Below are 25,950 nucleotides of genomic sequence, written 5' to 3'. Positions count from 1 at the left end.
ACTAGATGGCAGCATAAAGGTCAGTTTAGCTTTAGTTATTAGCAGTTGCAGCCTCTCATGCCCAAACATAGCCAGAATCTGCCCTTGAAGCCAGTATTTTCCTAGCAAACTTCCATAAAGATCTCATTGGGTTTGCATTAGTGAGTTTAAAGTAGCAAGACAGATAGACATAAGGGGTGTTATAAGAGCCACACCTGCCAGTTGAAGGGGCTACCACCTCTAACTTGCTCATGGTATTTGTGTACTGTTTGCATGTCACCTCCTTCCAGTCTTTCAGTAAAATCACACATTTGTACCTTATGCATCTTTCTGTCCTTCCCTGCTAATCCCTTTTGCAATCTCAAGACTGCATGAATCCAGTCCTTCCCACAGTTCCAGCTTCTTTTCCCTTAAAGGGAAGAGACAAGGCCTCATGGAGAGGGGAGAAGGCAGGACGGCCCTGCGTGCTGTTGTCTCCCCTCTTTTCAATTCTCTTTTCTGGGCATTCCAGTTTTTACCACCAATGACAGCCTTTGATAAATATTTAGGGACTTTACTGCCTCAGTGCAAGCAGCTCTTGTATGTCTAGTGGAAAACATCAAAAGAGGAAGGGCAGGAAGAGGCCTGTTCACAGCTGGAAGCCTGCAAGCCCTTCTCTCCTCATCCACTCCCCAGCCAGCTCTAGACCAGTGTATATGACCTCCCCTGCTAAGACCACTGCCACAGCTCTGCCTAACCTCAACAACAGCTGATGGCTTTTATCTCAGGCTCAGATCAAGGGTCCCACATTCCCTGTTCTTCCCACAAAAGATACTTCTCTGGGGATGGTTATTGCCATATTTCCTTTTGTATCCCCGTTTTTCCATCCCAAAAGTCCAGTCAAAGAAGCTGCACAAGGATGCAAAAGGAGAAGGACAGCTACTGGTGCTTATCTCCTTCAGAAAACTCCAGAGGAGGTTCCCCAAACCACCCGAGGTGATCAGTGTGGAGGTAAATATGATCCCAGTCATTCCAGGTCTTTGGTTTGCTGTCATCACCAAGATAAAGGCCCTGGGTCTGGCCCCTCTCCAGGGACAGGACAATCCTTTTGCTGAGGTCAGTGCCTGTAACCACCTTGCCCTTCCCTTTTGGGCAATGCCTCCTCTGCCATCCCTGCAGCAATCCCACAGCATATCCTACCCACACTCACCCAACTAGCTACTAGACAACGAATCAAAGCAGAAACCACCTCCCAGACTCAAGAAGTAGCACCTGGTTCCTGGACTGAACTTTCCTGGGACACTGCTGTGCCAGCAGTAGAGGAGACAGAGAGACCTAGGGCATGCTAGCTGAGCCTGCTGACAGGCTGGCTGCTGGTGCCAACTGTGTCAGGGCACCTGGATCCACTGCTGGTATGGTATGCTCTATTCTTGGTCCAGTGGTGTTGCCAGAAGAAAATTCCCAGTGGATTTACCAGTAAAGTTTAGCCTTTACCAGGTAGGTTACAGCTTACAGAATAGAAACCACCTGTCTTAGAGCAGAGTCCCACGTTCAGTTCAAACCCACTGGTCCTGTCTCTTTCTTTTCAGAGTCATCCAAAGAACAGCACTCTCAAGGTTATTCTGTTTCCCTTTCCAAACCACCTGCTGGCTGCATGCTTCTAGGTGGGTCAAGTCTGATGTAGTATTTCCCATTTTGTGCAGTGGGTTTCAGACTACGTCCTAAAAGCACTTCTATAACACTGAATCTTGTAAAGGTGAGCAGCCTACATGGCAACTCCTCTGTATGTTCGACACTGTCAAAGGTAAAGAGTAGTGCATGAATATCCACACCAGCTGCTATATGGGTCAGGGTAAATGCTGAGAAAATAAAATGGACACAATGTATTTAATTGAACATTTGTTTGATTTTTTTGAAGGATACTTTGAAAATCTTTGTTACTCTGCATTTAATAGAGTGATAACTTTTAAATGTAGCAGAAGTTTATACTGCCACACAAACTTTTTGAAATTCTGTCACAAGCTCTAAAATAATATTTTCCTTTGGTGCCACATAAACAAAACATCAGATCATTATCTCTGTGAAACAGAGGCAGTGCTGTTTGCCAAATATAATTTGTGAGCTATTTGGCAGAATTTGCAACTGTAAACTGATTCTATCATTATGACTGTAATGTCTTACCAACAGTCAAGAGACCCTGGGAACAAGAAAAAAGTGGTTCTCAAGTTCTTCTAGCATGATATAATGTGTATTTTGTAGAGTCCAACCAAATAAATTATATGCTAGATGTGCTTTTAAAAAAGAAAAAGGATTGTGTGGGTTTTTTTAAATTGAGGTACTGTATATTTGAGATGACCACATGATTTCCAATAATTGTCAGTCTCTGTTCAGAAGTCTATAATCCAGTATTTATCAGGATTAAATGATGAATATATTTACATTAGAGTGATATTTATGTCTCAGCAATTTCTGATTCTGTTTAGCTCTGGGTAACTCAAAATCCATTAAAAATTATATATTTATATATAGACACACAAACAGATTCTTTGGCCACAATTTTCAAAAGACCAAGCTTACTGTTCCAGCGTTCACATTTTGGATATGAAGTAACTGGATTTTCATAACTGGTAACATTCAGTAGCTTTCAGTCAAATTTAAAGTAGTTGCTGGATGCTAACGACTTTTGGAAAGCAAATTCTTTCCCTGAAGAGCTGGAAGACCCTTTTCAGCAATTCTCTTGATAAATCTATGAGACCAAAGTAGGTACTTTTATCAAGTGCACTCTGTATTTCTTTGTGGAATGAACAAAGTTCCCACTTTTGTAAAAGTTGTGAGTTTTATGTGTTTTTCTCTCCAAAAGCTTGTTCCTGAGGTAGAGGGGTGGGAGGGGCAGGGTCTAACTCATCTGAAAATCCCCAAGATTATTTGTCTGTAATGATGAAAATCTAGCAACTGAGCTTGGGGCTCCATTAAGTAAGTTTATCTTATGCCAATGCCATATATTATTATTATATATTATTAGTCTGGTGCCTATATGCTTTGGTCACAGGCTAGGATCCTGGAGGTCAGATGCTATAAAAGCACAGCACAAAATGACAGTCCTTTCCCTACAAGCAGCTTTAGTATAAGAAAATATAAAACAACTGATGTCTTCATGCATTAACAGCATACACAAGAATTGGTTATCCCTTCCCATACCATCCAAGCTACAAATAAATATGCTACATAATCTACACAGACAGGTCACACCATTTCTTGTACAGATAATGACAATTTCAAGGCCTGACTCTGCTCTGACCAAGTTCAACAGCAGCTTGCATTCCCATTTCTGAACGTGCTTTAGGAGTCTAAGATTGAAACAAAAGCCCAGGCTATAAGAGGAAATAACAGTGTACTAGGACAAGATAACATATAGGCTTAAGAGTCAACCAACTTTGCTATTTGAACCAAATTCCTCAAGGATGTCATGCAGAAGGCCTGCACCCCCAGAACTCCTATTTCTACAGGCCAGTAAATGGAAGATCACCTCTTTTCCTCAGGTTTGCAAGGCTGACACACAGTGCAGTACCAGATGTGCTCCTCAGTCTAATCCTATCCTACCCCCTGATTCACGTTTGCTAAATTCAGAGGAGTATGTGGGAGAAGAAACTCTTTCTCTGCCTGTCTTCTAGGCTGGGGGCGGGTGGATTATCTGAGACTTAAATCAGGCATTTCATTAAATCAAATGAACCAGGCACTTGCTGAGTGAGGTGAAGTCTGGTTTTGTGTGCTAGAGGCTGTAGAGAAAATCCCAGGACCTGAAGTCATGCTTTATGGATGCAGGCCTTGGTTTCCTCTGGATGGGAAGCTGCGTGGAGAGTCTTGAGGCATTCCAGCCCCTTCCTGAGTTGTCCAGAGCAACCTGTAGGGTTAATAAAAAAAGTGCTTTTAGTTACAGCTTAAATACAGCTTCTCTACACTTCATCCAAGGGAACCTGATCTCAACTGAGGTCTAGAGATAGTAATGAAATATAAAGACCCCCCAAGTTACTTATGTTTGTTCTTTCCACTTTTCTTCCAAAGATGTGTAATACTTTCTTGTCCAGCCTGTTAGCAAAAAAGTTCAACAAACCAAAAAAGCAAACAAAAAGCCTCAATTTCACAAGAAACTGTTTAAGATCCCTGTGAAACCATGCTTAATTAACTGTCTTTTGTCATGTTGCATAAGTGTCTTTTTTTCTCTCTCTCTTAGTGGTTTCCACAGTTCTGTGCATGGGTGCCATCCCAACTTAATGACCTAGAATTATGTCTAATTGCTGGTCTATCCTTCTTTCCCACATCATGTGTGGCAAGGAACTTTTCTCATGACAACAGTGCCTTAGGTTTTTATTTTTTATTTTGTCATTTTCACTCATATCCTTTTATGTCCTGATCTGGGGCCTCTTAAAATGAATTTGTTTCATACATGAAAAGAGAAAGACTTGGCACATCTTACACTGAGAACACAGCTCCCCCAAAAAGTTTCCCCAGGTTAGACATCTGTCAAGCAAGTGCCTTCCAAGCGAGGTGTCTTGACTCCTTCCACACAGTAAGGGGTCAGGGCATTTCCTGGACACAGGAGGTGTAATTCTGAATGTTTGACATAGGTTAGATAAATCATGCACTAAAAAAATACTTGTTTTTTTTTTCCCCTTATTTTCATGTAAAGCATGAAGACGAATAACTGCAACACAAGCACATATCCCAAATATGCATAAAGCAAATGGAGATGAACCATTTCCCTAGTGTCTACTATCTGAAGGAAGATATGATAAAAGGAAGTATCAGGGCAGAGGTGGATAGAAAGAAGGGGAAGGGTATAGAGAACAGCATACCTAACCTCTCATGTAGTTCAAGTATGCCGCCTCAGTGAGTAGGGGAGGAAAAAAGTTTTTGTGTATGTGTGTGTTAGAACCAGCCTAGTTTACCTGCATCTCATTGAGCAGTTCAGGCAACTTTTCAAGGTTCTAAACTGAAATGCTTGCTCTGCCAAAGCATTATCCTAGAATTGTGCTTTTTGGCATCAGGAGCATATGGAGCATAGGAGTAAGCTATGTTGCTCCAGCATCTGAACATCCAGCAACTCCCACTTTGGCGTAGGGAAAGAAAAAAAAAAGGCAAGACCTTTCAGAAAGCCCTGTTTCTATTTTGACAACCTAAACTGTCAAATTCAGTTCCTATGTGAAAAGCAAGAGCTTGTGACAATCTGAACCTCTTTTTCTCTCGACAGCACGCACTGCAGAACTACATCCCACCATTCCACTGCCACTGCATGAGCTCCAGCCCAGGCAGGTGACTCCATGCCTGTGAGGCTCCCAGAGCTGCTGAATTCACAGTTCTCGCTCCCCAACCCATCTGCTCCTTTATCCTCAAACACTGGCACCACAAAGGAGAAAGGACTTCTTATATCCCCTGTGCCCATATCCCTGGGAGAGAAGCAGACCCCTCTGTGTGTCCTATCCCCAAGGGTCCAGTAGCTGGGGGGGAAACGAAAGTTTGGGGAAGTGCCCCAGGGCCTCACAGACGGTATAGAAAAATTGGATTCTTTACCCAGTGTGCAACAAACAGATGATTACACACTCGAGAGAGACATTGATTATTCTCTCTACAACTACCTGAAAGGAGATTGTAGCTGGTTGGCCTCTTCTCCCGGGCAACCAGCAATAGGATGAGAGGACATAGTCTCAAGTTGCACCAGGGGAGGTTTAGGTTGGATATTAGGAGGAATTTCTTCACAGAAAAGGGTGATCAGACATTGGAATGGGCTGCCCACGGAGGTGGTGAGGTGGTGGAATCCCTGTCCCTGGAGATGTTTAAGGAAAGACTGGACGTCTTAGTGACATGGTCTAGTTGACATGGTGGTGTTCAGTCATAGGTTGGACTCGATGATTTCAGAGATCTTTTCCAACCTAATTTATTCTGAGATTCTGTGATTTATTTCAGAGTCACACAAGCCCAGGTGCTTGGTGGTATCCCACGAATCAGGCACGCCAACTACCAAAACTTTTTACTGTTCATACAATTTTAGCAAACAGAGGCATTGATGTTCACCGGCTGCCAGTTACACAGTTAATGATTAGCATTAATTAGTATTAATTAGCATCGACGGCGCCCCTCGGGGCCCCCCGCGATGGTGCCTCACACCGCCCTGACGTCACTTCCCGGGGCGGCCGCAGGGCCGCCCCTGCCGGCCGCGCTCCCCCATGGCGGCCGTGGCGGGGGCCGGGGGTGCGGGCGGCGGCGGCGCCGGCGGCGGCTCATCGGCTGCGTTGGGCGACGGCGGCGCCATCGACTACTCGGTGCACGAGGCGTGGAATGAGGCCACCAACGTGTACCTGCTGGTGGTGCTGGCCAGCCTCGCCCTGCTTGTCTACGCGCGGCGGTGAGGGGAGGCCCGGGCGGGGCGGGGCGGGGCGGGGCGGGGGCTCCCTGCGGGCAGCGGGGGCTCCCTGCGGGGGAAGCGGCCGCGCCGGCCCCACGTGCAAGGGGCACAGCTCTCACAGCCTTGCCCCCCAACCCCCGTCGCAGGAACAAGAGGAGAATTATGCGCATCTTCACCCTGCCCCCAGCCGCCGAGACGCCGCCCGAGCCCAACTTTTACGACAGCATGAAGAAGATCCGCCTGCGGCAGCAGCTGGAGATGTACTCCATCGGTAAGTCGGAGGGAAGAGGGGGTTCCCTCGGGCCTGTGGGCGCTACTGGGGTCCGTTCTTAAAGGGCTGGCCTCGAGCTTGCGATGCGGACAGCAGAGCAGAGCCGCGACACCATGTGGGCAGGGTTTCTGCAGCAGCCAGGGCTGTAAGGACTGAGGTGTGAGGAAGTGTGGAGGGAGAGAGTGGCTGTGCAGTTCTCTGAAAGCAAATGTCAAAACGAATCCCATGTTTAACTTTGAAAGAGCCTGGAATGTCAGAACGTTGTCAAAACGTGGATGGATTTGTAGATGTTGAGAGGACTGTGGAATCATGAGTAACTCAACCACATAAATTGAAAATAAATAAGAATTTTACTGTACCAACAAGTGTTGCCACACTTATCTTAATGTTGAAGGTCAGGATGGAGGCAGGAAAGAGCCCCTTGCCCCTCTTATTCCAGAGGCCCACTTCAGAGAAACACGTGGCCTTCCTTTACATCTGCCATATGTGCATACCTAGAGGGAATGTGGGAAAAAGTACTTAATGAGCTGAAACCACCTTTTAAATGCAAAGATTGATATAAAGATTCTTAGACCAGGCCATTGCATTCTGTAGGAACAAGATAGGATGTTCTTCCTGTGTAGAGATGCCTACTGTCATTTTTTGATGGTGCTTATACCACCGCACACAACTCTTTCATCTCCCTTTGCTTTGATAACCAGTTTAATTTTGAAGTCAGTGTAATTGTTAGCTTGTGGCCTGTGTATTGTGGAGGAGATGAGCAATGTGGAGGTCAACCATGTGACTAATGAGTTGTTCAGGTCATTTGTAATAGTACTTCTGAAGCCATAGTCTTTAATTTTACTTATTTTAATGAAAGGACCTGAATGGAATCATAGTTCCCTGCCGTTTATTTACTGACATTTTGCTATGACCCTACTGTTCAGCATTTTCAAGGCCAAACACTAAAGGAGAGAAGTTCCAAATGGTGACTGAAACTTCCCCATGTGTGGCTGTGGTGAAACTACGTTCTCTGATATTAAGTCTCTTTCTATTGTCATATTTACACATATATATTTGCAGATATCTATACATGCATAAACATTTATATACATGTATAAAATAAATTATATAATTGGTGTTGATTGGTGTTTCTTTTTTTCAGCGAGGAAGTATGAACAGCAGCAGCAGCCACCAAAACAGACTGAAAGCGTACAGCTCTCAGTGGAATGAAGCCCACAATTATAGGAACTCAGGATATGTATCCAGTGCTGATTATAAGAGTCAGTGCGGAGCTATATTCAATGCCTCTTGATTGATACATATGTGTAGGCAAGGGGGAAAGAAAGGGGACTCTTCCTAAAACTTTGTTCTTAGTAGCTGTTTGCTGAGTCCTCGTGAGGTAAACTGAGTGCCTACTGAAAAATTCAGCATGAAGGTACCCAAAACAGGGCAGACCTGCTCAGAGAAGCCTCTGAGGGTAGAGAAGTGTAGTCTTACCAGTGATTTAAATTATTTCTCTCTCTGCTAGCACTGTGGAAATCAGCACCTACCTTCTCTGGCAGCAGCACCCTAGAGAAAGCAAGGCAGTATCTATCTGCCTGGAAACCCTTGTGTTCCTTGATAATGGATTGTTGAATTTGTTGAATGCAGTCAGTAAGTGTGAAGACACTGTGGCCTTACTTTCTGAAGGTGAACAGATTTGAGAGCCCCGAGTGTCGCTGGTGGTAGTGCAAAAAGGCTCTGCTCTCTGTTTATTTGGAGGTTGTGTATGCAATACTGTGAACCTTTCCTGGAGAAACTTCGAGAAGTACACAGAGAGCTACACATCTAGATGACTCTTAAAGCCATTACTATAATGTTAATAGCAAAGGTGATTAGGTTAATTTAGTCAAATTGTTTTAAAGAATGGGTTTGTCTATAAAAATCTGTATAAACAGGTCACAGCTTATCCAGGAGAGACTTCATGCTGCAGTTACTTTTTCTTGCTAGGTAAATCACAAAATCAGTAAATTTAAAGAATGCTGCGGAAATTACTTCTTAATAAAAGCATCTAATCATGATCACTACTTGAAAATGTATCATGCTGTAATTCCTAAGGTTACATGACTTGAGTTGGCCAGATGGTGAACAAACAGCACAGAGTTGGGAGTGTAAATCCAGAGGTTTTTTTCCTATTCCATGCTGAAATAAATATTAAGTGTTGAAGAAGTGGTGAGCGGCACTGAGGTTCCATTTGGATATCAGGAAACTTGGCTTTGTGCACCGAATCTTACTAGACTGAAATTATCTGTACTTCCGTGTTTGTAGGGACTGTAAAACATGAACTGGGCCGAACTGACAGTGGCAGAAGGTGTGCCCCATGAAAAGGCTCGTTTTGGTGAAGCATGGCCCGCTGTGACAGCTTTCTCACGTATCACCACGGGAAACAGCACCGGCGTCACTCCGCGGGGCCGGGGGGAGGTGGCCAAGGGGAGCGGGGAGGACGCGGGAGCCCCGGGGCTGCCGGTGCCATGTCCTTCCCACGTGCGAAGTCCCGGCTCCGCACCTCCTCCCCGTCCCTCGGCGGGGTCTACGAGGCACAGGGACCTCCCCGATGCGCTCTGCCCTTGTCCCCCATCCACCCCCCGGAAGCGCCGCCGTCTCCTCTCCGCGCGACCTCACTTCCTCCCGCACTTCCGTCTCCGGGACGCGCCGGCTGCTGCAGCTGCATCTGCCGCCGCTGGTGCTGCCGCCGGTGCCGCCGCTGTTGCCGCCGCTGCTGCTCGGAGGCCGGAGGCGCCCGCCGGGCGGTGAGTGGGGCCGCACCGCCCTCGCCGTCCCCCGCGCCCCGTCTGCGCCGAGGGGAGGGGAGGGGGCGCCTCGCCGGGGGCCGGGGCGAGGCGGGAAGGGGCCGCCCGAGGAGAAAGCGCGGTCGGGGGCGGGGGCGGGGTGTCCGAGTCCGTCTTCATCCCCGCGGGCGGGCTGCGAGCCGCCGCCAGGCCGGGCGGACTCTCCCTTACATCCCCCGCGGGAGCGCTCGCAGCACGTCCCGTGCCCGGGATCGCCCCGAGGGCGCCGTAGCGATGTCCCGGCGCGGGGCTCGTGCCTGTCCGGAGAGCTGAGCCCTCCCTCCTTCCCACCGGCCCTGCCCACCCGGGCGGGCAGGCTGGGAACGAAGCCTTTCCAATGGCGCATCTCCGCCGGGGCAGTTGCCCGCCGCGCACACCTGGTGCGGCTCCAGTCGCTTTAGTGAAGCAGCATGTCAGAATGGACTCGTGCCTTCTGGTTTACCCAGCCCAGCCGTCTTTCAGGCTGCGGACTATAATTTTACAGTTTGTCTCTCAGCGAAACCGAAAGCACCGTGAAACGCTTAGAAATCTGGAGAGGCATGCAGCTTCGTTTGTATTCATGGACCTGAGGTAGTGGCACGAGCATCTCACAAAATTGCTTGTCCAGATGAAAGGCTTCTAAGGAGGAGCAACAAAAGCAAAAGCTTTTCCAGGTCCCCAGCCTTTTGTGTGTGCCAGGGTGTTCGAAGAATGCTGCTTGAGCCATGAGCGAAGGTCAGATTGTGGTTTGTTTTCCTGGCAATTGCAGCCATTGAAGTTCTGTCCCAGTGAAACTGCAGGGGGTTTTATGTTTCAGTTTTACAGTACAAGTATGCGTTGGGATGGAAGGTGCAGTCAGCTTTCGAAATTTTACCTCAGATTTCTGCAGTGATTTTTACCCAGTAAACCATAATCCTGTGTGTAGTTAAAAATCAGTGCCTAAAATCAAAGGCAGATAGGGTAGAGAGACAACAGATTTTTTTTTTTTTTTTTTTGCATCCATTCTTAGTAATAAGGCTTGTAGACATGCACTGGAGCAGATTCTTAAGCTCTCCTGAAACTTTGTTCATACATTAGATATCTTGGATGGGGAAAGTTTGTGACCTTTAAAAAAATCATGCCAAAGTTATCTTCAGTTTTGTTTATTTTTGAGAATGCTGTACAGGGGGAAGTCTTTCTATCTTATCCAATCCTGTTTAAAAAGCTATTATGATGTGTAGATTTAGTGGTATCTGATAACATGAAGCATGTGAGGGAACACTTTCTAAGCGGTTAAAACTTTACTTCTATAAGGTACTGCAAAAAAGTGTTAACAAGTTGCTCTCACTTATAACATTTGTTTTTAAGAATCTGACCTCTCTATTGTCTCCATGTGAGTTGCTGAACAGTCAGATCTTTGTAACTGCAGCCTTCAGATGGAGTTACAACCATGACACTATAATCTTACATGAAAACTATAATCTTCTGTTAAGTGGTGGAAAAGTCATCTCTCTCCTCATAACCAAAATGTGGCTGCCTAGGGTTTGTGCTCAGTGCTGTACAGAAGATCAAAGCTTTTTGGATAGAGCTGTATAAATTCTGTGACGAGGCTCAAGAGCGTCTTAAATTTTTAAGCTATGAGTGTGTCTGTGTTTAAAGCTGAAGACATCGTAAACTCTGTGGGCCTTGTAGTGAAAATATCTTCCTTCATGCCACGAGCATTTTGAGTTTCAGTCCAGTGCTACATGCCCGGATAGTATGAACTGGTATGTGCCGGCTGAGCCCAGATGGGAGCATAGCCTGCAGCAGCTGCCGTGGTGCCTTATAGCTAGCCATCAGAGTTAGGAATCTCAGCAGCGTGATGTTTGAGTGGTCTCAGCAGCGTGATGTTTGAGTGGTCCTAAACTTGCACTCAGACTTCCTTTCCAAAAGTGCCTGATCCATTGAGAAGACCCATGGAGGAAGCCTTTGCTATACCACTTGTACTGCTGATGTCAGTAGAAGCTCTGAAAATGGGGAGAAGATCCCAGTGCTTTTGTCTAAGGACATTTTGCAGGGGAAGCTTCTTCAGCACAATACAACATTATTCATTGAGAATATTCTAACCTGTGGTGAATCTTTCTGTAATTTATGTTTTGCGTATATGATTAAGCAGCATTGGCCAAAAGCCTGGTGACAGCACAGGGCTCTGGAATGTCTCCCTGTTGCCTGGGCAGTTTATTCACGTTAGCTTACTTCCGTGAGCATAATCACTCCTTTTAAAGTCCTCCTGAATTCAGGAGTGCCACTGCTATTGAGCAAGCTGAAATTATACACGCTACACAGAGCAAGGTGGATATGTTGCAACTTAACATCTCGTTCGGAGGAATTGAAAAGATTTTGCCCCAGCCCCAATTTCTACATTAAAGAGATTGAAGAAGGCACGTAATGACAGTTTTCAACGGGGAAGCAGCACCTTGTTAGAAAATGTATAATTAAATCCATGATGTCTTTGGCCTGCTATGCCTAAAGAGCAGCAGTGTTTGGAGGAGGCTTGCTGACAAAGTGGAGTCTTCAGTCTTGGTTGCTTAAGGTCCAAATTGGAAGTAGTGATCAAAAGGTGTTCCTTTTCCCCTCCAAACACTTAAACTGTGTTTTAGTCATGGTAAGGAACCTGGATGTTGTTTATTAACATAGTCACTCAAACAAAAAGGCAACACTTGATTTTGTCCTTGAGACAGAGCTGCCAGTGAAGAACAGAAGGTTTCAGTGCCTCAGGCCCCCCGAGAATGGAGGTAAGATCCTTTACATTGCAGCCCCATTTCTGTTGTGGCATAAGAGTTAAGGGCGACAAACCAGTTTTTTGTAGTCTTAACAAGCTCCACCAGAAATTGACATTGCCCGGGTCAGTGGGACTCCCTGCTGGCTGAGGGACAGATACTGAGCGTGAGCAGAGATACTGCATATACCGACTGCTGGCAGAGCACCCCAAAGGCAGCAGAAATGTCTCATGAGAAATCTGACATCAGGGAGTGGAAATCAGTGCTAATTCTTCCATAACAGAGGGCAAGAAGCGAGGAAGATAAAAACCATGCATTGTGTGAAGAGCAAAAGGCTAAGGATTTTTTTCCGGCAAGAAGAATCCTACTTTCATAACTTTTTTCCCAGTTCTCTGATTAAAAATGGCTGATGAAACTTCTCAGTGCTCAGTTGTATCTGTGAAATCTGTGTTTGCATTGAAAAGACTAAGAACCTTTTTAAGAATGAAGGTGCTTTGCCTCATTTTTGCAAAGAATGTCTAAGCTTTGGGTGTTACTTTAATAAAAATAATTCCTGATCTTTTTGCGGAATATCTAAACTCTGGGCGTTACTGTAATAAAAATAACTTCAAACTCCAAGATTAACAAAACTGCTAAAAGGAGTTAGTTCTTAATAAGAAAAACAATAAACTGAATTTGGAATTTCTGAACCAAGCCCTCGAAGGCAATTTGTGGCAAAACTCCAGAAAAAGAAAAAAAAAATCTCATTTTTATAAAATAACTATGTATTTTCTTTCTCAGTTATAGCTAGACGCTGCTTTGAAAAGTGATTCTCTCCTTGCAGAGGCCTAAGAATGAGATTTTTTAGGAGAATTTGGTTTAATTTTAATCTAGCAGTAAAATGAATTAATCCTAAAAAGGAGCTGCTCAAATTTGGCATTTATTGAAATTGGAGACTGAGAAAATACTTTACATTAGCATATCTGAAGAACAACTTAGATCCTTAGTCTGCGAAGGAGTAGCCCCCTTCAGTTTCTGCCAGGCTGTCAGACTTGCTGGAACTGGTTTTGGTCATCCATGATGTTTAAAAGGCACACGTGGGTCTACAGCTTGCTCTTGAGAAAGAACGTGGTTTTGATAAGATTATAGACATATTTGTCTTTTTTGTAATGGAGTAGAAGGAGTATTTTGAGAAGACTTGGCCAACAGGAGGGCTGTATTACTTTCCGAAGTATCCTCTGGGTCATATTGGAAACATAGTTTGTAACATGCTCTTGACTGACAGTGAAGAGTGTGAGGCATAAATTCCTGAGCAGGAAAGATGTATGTGGGTTGTGCAACGGGAGACTCCATGTGATGTCGTTATTTATGGTGCTTCTCTCAGATGTCTTTCTGGGACTCAAAACAGCTGCTGTGAACTTTAGCCAGCACAGAGCACCAGGTATGCTTGAACGACTTTTTTGCTGTTGCTTGGATCATGGTGTACACTCCGATTAGGCAATACAGAGCCAACTGGATGAATCCTTTTACTGATTGATGAAAAGCTTGCAGGAGAAAAAAAAAAGTAAGAATATAATCTTCCGTAGCTTTACTTGTTTGACATCAAGGAGTGATAGTTGAAGGCAACCCATTTCTTTATGCTGTAATATGGAAGGAAGGGTGGACTGACAGAAGAGGAAGACTAGCTTTTTCTTTTCAGAGAGAAGATCTGAAGGATAGAGGCAGAGGTGCAGGTTTTTCAGTATTACCTCTTTTCTTCCTGACTCTTTTGTTAAATGGTAGCAACCATTGTTTGTAGGAACTTTTCCTTGCTTTGGTAAAGGGCTGTGGCTGGTCATGCATTTTGATATGTGGCAGTGCCATTGTTAAACATATCCAAATCTACAGTCAGATAAGGCTTGGAATAATTGATGTTTTTAGCTCAACTGAATAACTGAGTTCACATGATCTGTAAATGGCCAGTGGATTTTTTTCTTAGGCAAAGAATGTACTGCTTTTATTGCACATTTATTTTAAGCTAATTTTATCACAACAGATTGAAAATTCTAGCAACCAAAAATGCCTTAGTCGAGTCCGTTAAAAAAATTTTCTTACCCAGATTCTGTTTCTGTGTGTGACAAACAGAAAATATCACATATTTTTGACTTCATAGTCACTAACAACCCAAAAGCGGTGAAAGCATTGCACTCCATGCCTCCGAGATTACTTTTGCCACTGCTGATGGGAGAATTGTTCTGTATCATTACTGTCTTCTCTTTCAACCTCAGCACATTCTGAAATGCCAAAGGCAAACCACTTGATGGCTGATCAGACGTCCCAGAGATGCTGGTATGGCAGTGTTCTGAAACTTGTGGCTTGGACCACTGTTTTAGCATTGCCTAAGAGCATTGTATAAGTACCCAGCTCAGGATTTTGTCTTTACACACGTGAGACAGAAGAACAGGAAAGTGTTTATGGCCTCTTAGAAAGTGTCATCGCTCTGAAACAGAATTTCTGAGACTGCTGTAACTATTAAAAAGCATGGACAGGTCTGTGCCAATTTAACTAACATTTTGAGACCTGTCATTTTATTGACTAATCAATCTATGATACTCAAATAGAGAAAAAAGTTGCATGTGTTTGTATTACTTAGTGAGGTAACTGTTGGCAAAGTGGTGCCTATTACCAGTTCTGTTGGTGCTATTTTGATCATTAAAGAGCTTAATTTGTTTATGGACCATAAGTTGGAATAGATGTTTTCTCTTGTCCTCTTGCTTGCCTGAAGATCATTCTGAAGAGGGATGAAGTGGTGTGATTTTCATTTTGGTTGAGGCAAAGAAGTATTCTTTTGCCATAATTCACCAGTTCCAAGCCCATAATCACATTTGTGGTAAAACAGTGATGACTGTGTGGTATTTCTCACAGATGCTGTTAAAACTCTGTCATCTCCTTGGGGGGCCATCTTCCCATGAGATACTAGCCTTTCTCACTTTCTCTCCTAAAGACTTTGGGATTAAGAACCTGTGGCCCGGAGTCCAAAGTTTTAGCTCCAGGGACTGGGAGAAGAAAATGCAGCCCAAGTAATAACTAAAAGCAGGACTGTGTTTTGGGGAGATTGAGAGGATCCAGAACTTGAAGTCTGCTTTAAGAGTCTCCCTCTCTTGTCTGCCGCTTGCATACATTTTTTTTTTTCCACCAAACTTTTGTTGAATGAAGGTGTGGCTTTATGGCTTGATGCATCTTGCAAATGTTGTATGAGCAGAAACAGCAGTGATTAATCACACTGGAGCTTTAGTAAGTACTTGGCATAATAATCATGGTGAATGTATCATGAGCTCATCCATAAGGAAAAAAGTAACAACATAGGCTGAAGTTATTGCACAGGGGAACCTGCAGCCCACAGAACATCAGCCCAACAACAAACTGGTGTTGCATGGTTGGACCATGTTTTTCTTTAGTCAGGCATGGAGATGAGAGGGCAGTTCTTTGCTCAGAGGGAGAGAGGTTCCTGTACAGACCTGGAAAAGACAAGAAGCGTGGTATGCTTCTTATCTGTTTTTTCGTAACTAAATTTATGAGAATCTTGGGCAGGGTTCGAAGAGCACAACATAGGGCAAAGCAGTTTGCTTGTAAGGGTGGCAGCTCTGGAGTGGAAAACACGAGAAGAGTGAGCTTGCAAGATCTAGAAGAGGGTAGGACCTGCTGAAATCCTGATGAAACTGCCAACTTTCCTGCAGATCCCAGAAATTTAGGTTAAAGAAATGTTGCTAGATATGTGATAGAGGTTGCTCAGTTGTTGCCTTAAAGGCCCTCAGATTATGCTCCTGCTCTGTAACAAAGCATATAGCATGTCTTGGAAGTTTGTGGTGCAAGCCAGACTGGAGCTCTTGGAAGGGCAACAGGGGCGGTTAATAGCTGTGCTATTTCCAATAGTGCAAGAACAAAGGAATATTTAAGAGAAATTTAAAATCAGTACATTTGAAACTGGGCATAATTACACCACACAGTATTACCGAGGGCAAAAGTTTAGTTCGATTCCAAGCAGACCTGGGCATTTATATATATAAAGACAATGTCCAGAGTTGCAGTAAATAGGATTAAAAATAAATTAAGCATATAAACCTTCATGCTAATTGATGAGGTCAGGAAGGAATTTCCCTTTTGGGTGAATTACATCATCGTTCACTACCTGAGCTGTTCTACCTTTTGAAGCATCTGGTCCTGATCACAGGAGGCAGGATTCTCAAACAGATGGACCAGCAATCTGACCTGTTGTGGCAGTGCTTAGCTTATCCTGCCTGGGTAGGATCTTGTGAAAAGGGTTGGAGAAGCATATAGTTTTTTAGGGTTTTCTGAGGCCACCTGTGCTGCAGTGTATGTCTACTTTCCCAGTTTCTCACTAGTGAAACAGGTCAACTGTTGTCCAAGTGCCTCTAATGAATCCTGAGAAGTGCCTGCTGACATGTCCCGCTTAGAGATGGAAGATGTAATGGGCACATAAGGCATTGTGGTGTCACTCCATAGATTCAAAAGTAGTTCTGTGAGTAGCTGCACTGGTGCAGATGAGACTTCCCTGTAGGTTTCTCGGTTTTGGTGGCACTGTGGTGCCTTAAACATCTTTCCTTCTTTTTTTCCTTCCAGTATACAGCAGTACTGTTAGCATCCCTGATTTCCCAACAGTACACAGTGCCTGAGCAGCTTCTCGCTGCCTTATAGTTCTTGGGTATATTTAGTCAAAACATGCTTGTCTCCATGCTGTTTGTGAACCAGACATGTTGCTCAGGGGCTGCCTTGGTTACTTATTTTGCAAGTCTGTTGTAGGAATTGAGTACCTGTGAATCTCTGTCCTTTCGCATGAGATTAGGTTGAATTTGGCCTTAAAAATTACATTTTTGTGTATGGGACAGTCATTGTGGTTATATAAGCAGTATTTCCTTGGGAAACAAGGAACAATTTCAGTCTTGCGAGCAACTTGCCATAGAATATTTTTTCTCTCAATGCAATTAGGTGCATGAACAGTTACGCCAAATAATTGAGGCATGTGTGCCTTTAAAACATGCACTGTTTAATCTCTTAAGACTTTCCCCAAGGTATAAGGGGAAGGCTTCCTTGCCAAAATACTATAATCGAGTTAACATTCTGGGAGGTGTCTGTGTTTTGTTACTGAGCTACAAAGCTTCAGTTTCTGTTACTGAGCTTCTGCTGGTGTTGGCTGCTAGGAAGATCAAAGTTAGAAATACCAGCCTGACAGTAAATTGTCTCTTCAAAAGAAAACTGAAAATTCCTTGGTTGTTTCAGGTGGCAGTCAGCATCAGATCTTTTTGACAATTATTAATCTTTTTCTGCAGTTCTCTTTCTGCATGCAACAGTGAGCAGACTGCATGCCTTGTAATCTGTATGGTGTGTGTGTAGACATCTGATTAATGAGTGAGGATGTAAATAATAAATCGAATTACTTATCCTCAGTTAATTTCTACTGCTCTGAGAGAATATGGAGTTATGATGACTATGGAACAGTAAAATTCTGGTTTCTGTTACTTGTATACAGTGATCATCATGATAAAAGATTAAGAATCACTGTGGTATAAAATAATTGGATGGTATATGGACATGTTCTGGGTGTCCTGACAGCAAGACAAGTGTGGCTGCCTCAGCTTTTGTGCTTTTGGAAGGTTGTAAACTCTTGAAATCTGTGATAGTTTTCCTTTCCTGAGTAGGCAGTAGCGTGTCTCAATTGCAGGCATGATCACCGAGGTACAAGCTTTCGGGACTATTTGCCTTCTAAGCACTTTTGTGGGTAAGGATTCAAGAGTTCAGAATTGAGAGAATATGTATTTTTCTTTGACATGTAATACCAGCATAGCAAATATATTTCTGTCCAGTTACTTAAAAGCTATTGTTTCTGCAATACCCAGAGCACTGTGAAAGGGTTTCTTGCTTTGACTGTCCAAGGCTCAGCTATCTTCTTGATTGCAATGTGCAAGAACCAAAGCCAAGACTTTTTGTGCTCCGATGGGACTCTGTCCCTGCAGCTGTCCCTCTTTTCTAGTGTAAGAGAGCCAAAATGACCCGTTGTTTCACAGGGAGGAGTTGGTGAAGGACTACACTGTTTTTCTGATTCACTGTCTTTCTGACTCACAGTCTTTGGAGCATGCTGTTGTCAAGTGCTTTTGCAGAAGAAAGGAGGATTTTAGATGGGAGGTGGAATTCTGAGAAGTTTAGATGGTAGCTGATAAGATGTAGGGTCTGCACTGCTTCTCCTACCAAGATGTTTTGATGCTAATGTTTATTTAAAGATGGCCTTAACCCTAAAAGGGAGAGATAAAATTGCTTTCATGCTTCTGTTTCACAGAGAGCTGGCTGGCAGAATGGTTTTGGTGCCTGTTTATCTGTCCTAAAAGCTGCAGAAATAATTTCTCCTGCTCCCCCCCATTCAGCATTCAGGCAAAATTGTAAGGCAGGCAAATGGTTTAGGCTGCTTATTTGGACGCAAGATGGCTGTGTCTCCATTTTGCGGATGAGTCATTCCTCTGCCTTTTTGTTGTTAGACTCTAAACAGTGCTGCTCTTGGCTTTGGGCCCGTTTGATCCCAAGTTTTGGGTGGCAGAAACAGGTAGGCAAGTGCCCTCCACTGCAGTCCCAAATTTTATGACATGTTGAAAATACCTTTGGCCTTCGTCACCTTGTAGTTAAGCTGCTGTAACGCCGAGAAGGCATCTCCTGTGGTACCTGATAAGTGTGTAAAAATGCAAACGTACTATGGAGGTTGTGTAGATTAAGGGGCAATGGGAAAAGTGGAGGAGAGACTTACTTACATGTTTGTTTTTCATCTCAGATGTGGGCTAGAGCTCTACTTACTTGGACAAATGGGTCCTGGGTAAAGATAACTGGCATTGTTTTCAGTAGGGGGTAAGTCAGCAGATGGGTCAGCAGTTTCTTTTAGTTGAGCTGCCTGCCGCAGACTAGTTCTGCAAGCTTGGCACCCGATAATATTTTCCACAGTATGTAAGGCTAGCTGGTACAGCATTTCTCCTGCTCATCATGTCAGAATTGGAGGTACAGATTGAGAAGTTCCATTGGTTACCCCAATTTTGACATGCAATGTTTTGCCAAGCTAGGTTTGTAAACTTTGCACTTGTGAAAGGAACTCTGATTTCCTAAAAGGAACTTGAATGAAAGTTGGGATTTTATTAAAGACACAGAGGCATATTATTATTCATCTTTCATTGCTTCATCCCTGTGATGTTTCCTGTTTTGCTTCTTGAGATACAGGTGTCATGATGAGGAGCTTCTCAGAAACAGAAGTGGATGATGAGTGGAGATGAAGAAATCATACATTTAAGAAGTTGGCTCAAGTTTCCGTTACAGGCATGGAAAGTTTCTGAGACCAAGCCATGCGAGAAGAACATGAGTAAAGAAGAGGGAGATGTAGACCCAGACTTTCTAGAAGGGATTGCAGGATTTGAGAGGACGCTGCACAAACGTCACGTAGTTTTCTGGTTTATTCATTTGCCTGCGCCCCTGGATTGTAATACTTTGTTTGCATGTCTGTTTGGAAGTTGAAAAATCCCCTCTCATCTGTGTCTTTAATATAATCATGACTTCAAGCTTGTTTTAGGAAGAGCAGAACATCACTGTAGCTTTTATTTGTGGATTAGATAGCTGCTGCTTTGTACTTGAAATCAGTTTTGGTTTTTTTGTAGAAACATACATTGAATATGGAAAAGATCAGACCATGATCATGACGATATAGGAAGTCAGGGGTTTTGCTTGCATTTGATAAACAGCCTTTGCATAAAAGGTGTGACAGGTGCATAGGTAAAACAAAAAAAAGACAGTGCTAGCCCTCTAATTTGAATAACCTTATAATGTATTGTTCTTACGCTGTCCTTAGATAGATGTCAGAATCAAATATTAATCAGTTCAATCTTTATTATTTGACTTTTGATCATAAAAATGTTTTAGACAGATAAGATTTCTTGTCAGGGCTGTGGGGTTTTAAGTGCATATTACATGGTATATATAGAGAGAGTTAGGGGAGGGTTTTTTGGAGAGGTAGTTTTTTAAACATCTTGGCTGTTACGTGAAGTATCTCCAAGGACATACTATCCATGCAGTCCAACAACTTAACGGGCGCTGTGAACGGACTTAATTGTCGTAATTTAAAAATTTAAATTTATGCATATTTTCCATTATTGAACAGTATTGCTCATAGTGACAAAGAGCAGCTTTATTTTTCTTACGAACGCCTATCTGGTGTTTTATCCTTAAAAAAAGCTCTGGTTATTTTTGTATACTGACTGAATATTTGGCCTCTAATAGTATATAATTAGATGGAAGAGTAAAAGCAGTTGTTAAAGAACTGTTTTTCTAATGAAAATAGTTTGAAATCATATAATTTTAGTTTCTTCCGAATAGATGTGACTAGTGTGTTGGAAATAATTTTATAGTGGATATAAAGGGAACAATTGAGACAGTGGCTGAGAATGTGTCCAGCTGTTTTTGTAGCTAACAGTTACATTTTTTCAGTCTTTTTACTTATATATTTCCATATAGTTAAACAGCTAAATCACAATGGGATACAAAAACTATTTGCACATAGTAATATTTATATTTTAAAATAAGTTTTATTTACCAATTGATAAGTAAATTGCAATGCCTGTGAGAAAATCGTAGCCTATATTATTACTTTGATAGAAAATTGAATATGGGATAGTATTGTCTGTATCATTTAAAAATGTTTTTATGGATTTTTAGCTGCTGAAACTGAAATCAATAAACTTTAGCTACTGTTGTTGACTGGAACAAGTAAATCTGCACATTTCTGTTTTCTTCGTGTTACCTCTGCCTCTATCTTCACTTAGTGTTTCTTCCACCATTACTCCTTTCATGGTATTTGCCTGTAAGGCACACTGAGTGTGGGGTTTTGCATGTTCTTGTGGAAGACTTTCTTCACAGAGAACTGTGCCTCTGAGTTTGTGCAATTACTCTATTTTCTGAATAAACCCTTGAGAATCTCAGTCAAAGTAGAATCCCAGGATTAGAGTAGCCAGTGGATCAGTTTGTAATTTTTTTCGTATTTTAAATAGATTTGTCAGTAACTGATGATTGTGTTTAAATTAGATACAGAATAGTCTTCTGCACCCCTGAATTTCACATTAGGTTAACATGCCAGCATATCCCAGAATGGGTGTACATTAGTGAACAATATGGTTCATGTTCTGGATTACTTTAGAGAACAGAAAATACTTTTTGCTTGGTTGAGAAATTTTTTAAAATTGGAAAGGATTATTCTTCTTTTAAAAATATAGTACTTCAGATTTGAAAGAAATAAACTTGTAATATAGCTCAAATTTATTGTAATCTGTTTAGTTATTTGTGTTAAATGAAGCGATTAAAAGGTGTTCATGTCTGCTGAAGTTTTAAAGAAAAAATCAAATTGTGGGAGATAACTGGTTAAACGCTTGAAGACAGTGTTGATTGAAATATTAAGCCCATTTGGGGAGTAATGTATTCCACTGTTTCAGGGCAACTGTTTTCCTCACATAATTTTATTAATTTGATTTAATTAAATATATGCTTAATTCAAGGCTGAGGAACTGATTGATAGTTGAAGAAATGGCATAATTAATCTTCCCTGTTTTAATTTATGTGTAGAAGAGATGGAAGAAAAAACAACTTCTGTGACTTCAGAAGGTCTTGGTGACCAGAAACAACCAGTTGTTTATTAATTATAGACTCCTTGATTACTTCTTTAAAAGAAAAAATATTTTCTATACTTTTTTCCTGAGTATTCAGTGTTCTTTATTTACATGATGATCCATTTGCTCATTTGGTTTATGGATAACAGTGAGTAAATTTTCCTTATTAGTATGACAGAGGTAGACCTTAGTGCCTTCCAGGTCTTGCAAGAAGTATGCTCTGCATGTGTTTCGATATTCCAGAGCACTCTCAGATAGTTGTCATGTGTGGCTACCGTAGAAGACTTAATTTTTTTTAATATCATTTTCTCTTTTTTTGCTTGATTTTTTTTTTTGATACTTGCAGAATTTGCTCTCTTCCTTGAAGTGGTGTGGCTCTTCTCTCTCTCAGTGCTGATGTGGAGTGGAGACATCTGTGTCAGTGCAGTGCCATTCCCATTGTTGGGTTGGCCATTTTCTGCAAGGGAAATGTGTAGGTTTAGAGAAGTCCCAGTTCAAGCTGTGGTGGGCATAGCAGGGTCCTGACATGACTAGCTCTGATTGTAACACCAGAAGGCAGGGAAGAGGGGAGGGTTCCTCACGGAATCCCCTTTGCTATTCCTGACCCCTCGGCAGCATCCATTCTATCTTTTCTCCACTGGGCAACCATCGAGCTGCTATGACGCATCAGGGTCATCATCAAGGCTTAGCTATAAACATGCTTTTCAGAGGATGAGGCACATTGGGCACTGGCGCTGTTTGCTGGTGCCACGTACTCAAATATATCCTGCTTCCCTTCTCTGTGGGCTCTTTGTCAAGCAGAGGACTTCTGTCTGTTTGAGCTCTTTCTGCAGATGAATATGCTGGTCAGTCCTGTTATCCTGCCCATACCTTTAGGAAGACTCTTTGTTCTCCACCTGGACATCACCATTGGGCCACTGGGTTTCCTCCCCGGCTAGGAAGAGCCCAGATAAAACAGAGCCATCTCTCCATAAGAGATAAAACCTAACTTCTCTTGACCTGCTTCACAAGACCACATACCCTTAATAAGTCCTCTTGGATGTGTTTGCTAAGCCAAATACCCAACTACGGGACATTCTTTGGCATGCTGCATTGACAGTGATTTAATGCCAAGCCGTTGTGACAAGTCTGTTGGCCACTTGTTTGCTTCAGTAGTATCATCACCCTACAGTGAAGCAACTAGCACGTTAATGCTGCCTTGTGGGTGGAACTCAAGGTTTTTGCTTCGCCATCGTGCTCCTCATATCTGTAGCAGCAAAGGCTCCAGGAGATAGGTGTGGACTATTACATGAACTCAGAGGAACAGAGATCAGCAGCTATTGGACTTTGTGGGGGAAACAGGCCTATTAGTTGGCAGATGCCATTCTTTGCATGGTCTCCAGGCAGCATTACCAGCCTCTTAGTGTAATATTTGGCTCCTGTTCCTGTGACATGAAGCCAAGGTCACAGATTTCATTGCTGTTTCCCCTTTCATATCTTTATTACTGCAATCCTCATACGAAAGAAAATACACTGCATTGCCACAGTGTGTTGGCCTCATCTGCTTCCACTTACTCCCATACCCCTGGTTGACACCTCTGAGTGTCATCGTCCCTCCTCTCTTTGGCTATACCCCTGGTCCTTTTCTCCTTTTGACATTCACCTACCTCATTTCAGCAGTGCTTGGTCTTCTGTCCTGCTGGCCACACCGATTTCGAAGTTTGTCAGTGAGAGCCAGCCACTGTGGTTTGGCGTGTTGGTAGCTACTCGCTCACTCCAGCTCTGTTCGAAGAGAGGGGGTTGCTGGACCCTGGGGAGCTCCAGCCATCTCTCTGGCTCAAACAGAAGACTCCACAGTGGTTATGCTCTGAAACCCAAACTGAAATGGAAATGGCAGGCAGTCTGAAGCTGGAGGTGTCAGGTTTCCTTTATTTGAAAAATTTGCATTGTTGACTTTTGGCAACCACACTCTGGCTTTTTACCAAGGGCATCTCTGCATAAGCCTCTGAATTTGCAAAATGCATATTTTTGGATTGCCACAGGAGTGTTTCATGGGCAGTTTTTTATGTTCTATATAAAGTCAGTACAGGTCTGTTAGTATTTTAGGATAATGCTCTTTGAGTTGTCAGCAGTAGCCAGGGCTTTTAGAATACTGTGCCCATGCTGATTGTTTTCTTTGGTTAGGGCACTGGGGAGGGGAAGTGATGGATTAAGTCCAGGGTGGCTCAGAGCAGCAGTACACCCCTTTCCTTGGACTTAGTATGGACACAGGTACACTCAGTCTCCGGTCAATCAGCCAGAGTCACAGGTGATACAGGTCCAGTTCCCTGAATTAGCTAGAGCACTGCTTGAATCAGTGTTGGCCAAAGCCTTGTCCTTCAGAATTGGTTTGCTGCCTTCAGACTCCTCCTGACTTGACAAGGGCTTGTGCTGTGGCAGGGATTGGAGTCAGCATGGCTCTCTCAGGCCACAGAAGACCCAGGGCCTGTGTCATCTCTTATGCCAGCCTTGGCGTCCAGCAATTCCATTTGTGGGTTTCTGCCTTTCATTTTCCCAGGGCTTACTCACTCAATAGAGAAGTGTGATCTCAAGCAGTCACATGCTGTAACATGGCAACTCTCCCTGCATGCCTGTGCAAGCACAGCTAATTCACCTCAACCATTGGAAGTCCCCTAGTTGGGGTGTTGTCTTTGAGAGCCTACAGGCTTGCTGGAAAAAAACCCAACATATGGATGAGAGGGTGACAGTTCAGAGCCATCAAGAAAGCGCATCCAAGTGATTTGATTCCTCAGAGTGGAGGAGTTGCTCCATCCCTGAATGCTAAATGACTTTTAAATTTTTATGTCTACCACATTAAACTTTCCAGACAGTCCCTGGGATGGTTTTTCTTGCAGTGAAGTGCAGATGCATCCGCTTTGGAGATTATCCTGATAGAACATGTTGGACCTTGCTACCCAATATGCAGAAGCAAAAGTACTTTTATTGGTTGGAGCTGGCTCTTTACAGTTTGAACTGTGTTTGCAGCTCTCTGCAGAGCAGATACTCAGAGTTTTGTTGTCATTTGTTGGGCATCATGGAGTTACCAAAGCACCCCGAAGAGTTGCTGTGTTTGGTAGAGCTGTGTTAAATCTATTAGACTCAAGGACCTCAGGGCTAATTTCCAGGTAATGATTGGCATGTGGTGTCCTGCTTCAAGCCCCCTGTGGTGGAGGTGTTCACAGGGGCCTTCAATACCAGAAAGAAGAGGGTATTGCAAGAGCTGGATTTCTTCAAGATGCTATGTGATACCTGTGTAGCCATCTGCTACCGATTTTCATTCCTCCTCGTTAATTTTGTTGTCTTTGTTTGTAGATTGAGGGGAAATAAGGGTTCCCAGGCAGGGTTAGGGTCCCCAGTTCCAGCTGCTTATGGCTCCCAATTTTAAAGTACCAGCAGGTATATGAAAGCCCAAAAGCTCATGTGGCTGGTCAGTGACCTTATTTAAGCTGGCACAATGTAACTGGAACAACATCCTGAACCTTTTGGATGTTTTTATCGTATTTCTGTTTCTGACAGTGCAATTTACAGGCATTCAGGTTCCAATTCTTACAGGTTTTTATGTTAGAAAATTATACTCATCCCCCATTATCTTCTACTCAAAATGTATGTACTTCAAAATACATATAATCGCTTAAATATGTAGCCTTCTGACCTGAATGGCAAAAAAGGCCAGTTACATTCGATATAAAAGTTACATTAAGTTGCAAATTCATTTTGTTTTAGTGGTCACTGGGAAATGAGAACCTGGGCATCTTTCAGAAAATAGCTGATGCAGAAATACAAAACCAAGGGTGTTTAAAATTAATTATTTAAATTGGCATGTCCTATTACATTATTTAAGCCAGAATACAAGTCTGCCTAGCACAATTTTGTTGAATCAAACAGGGATCTATCAACTGTGGATTTACCAGAATAAATTACAATTAAAACCAAATTATGATATCTGATTGAGATTGTAATATATGATATTTGTCATTTCTACAGATACTTGATTTGATGGGAACCAAACTGGTGCTTCCATTGCCAAAACCCAATCCTTGCAATTTATTTTGTGGTCTTATAAATTTTCCTTTGCTTGCTTCTTTAGTGGTATCCCAAATTATAACTCTTTTTAATG

At 43.1% G+C, this 25,950-nt stretch overlaps 2 protein-coding genes across 3 annotated transcripts in view; both read left to right on the top strand.

Annotated features, from left to right (window-relative positions):
- Window positions 1-6,157: 6,157 nt before the first annotated feature.
- Window positions 6,158-20,927, top strand: SMIM19 (small integral membrane protein 19). 2 transcript variants are annotated; one of them, XM_017805822.1, is made up of 3 exons: window positions 6,158-6,358; window positions 6,505-6,629; window positions 19,387-20,927. In XM_017805822.1, exons 1-3 carry the CDS (start codon window positions 6,180-6,182, stop codon window positions 19,437-19,439), a joined length of 357 nt encoding a protein of 118 aa, XP_017661311.1. In that variant the 5' UTR covers window positions 6,158-6,179; the 3' UTR covers window positions 19,440-20,927. The 2 variants fall into 2 exon arrangements, with proteins under 2 accessions (XP_017661311.1, XP_017661310.1); XM_017805821.1 differs by lacking the exon at window positions 19,387-20,927 and adding an exon at window positions 7,774-8,685.
- Window positions 9,351-25,950, top strand: part of SLC20A2 (solute carrier family 20 member 2) — a 56,627-nt gene continuing 40,027 nt past the window's right edge. The window contains exon 1 of the mRNA XM_017805814.1: window positions 9,351-9,400. The gene's annotated coding sequence lies outside the window, so the exon portion shown is untranslated. The remainder of the gene's footprint in view (window positions 9,401-25,950) is intronic.

This window comes from Lepidothrix coronata, unplaced genomic scaffold (assembly GCF_001604755.1).
Source record: "Lepidothrix coronata isolate B3197 unplaced genomic scaffold, Lepidothrix_coronata-1.0 Scaffold13, whole genome shotgun sequence".
Classification (NCBI taxonomy): Eukaryota; Metazoa; Chordata; class Aves; order Passeriformes; family Pipridae; genus Lepidothrix; species Lepidothrix coronata.
Note: the sequence above shows the minus strand (reverse complement) of the source record. Positions and strands in the feature narration are given on the sequence as shown.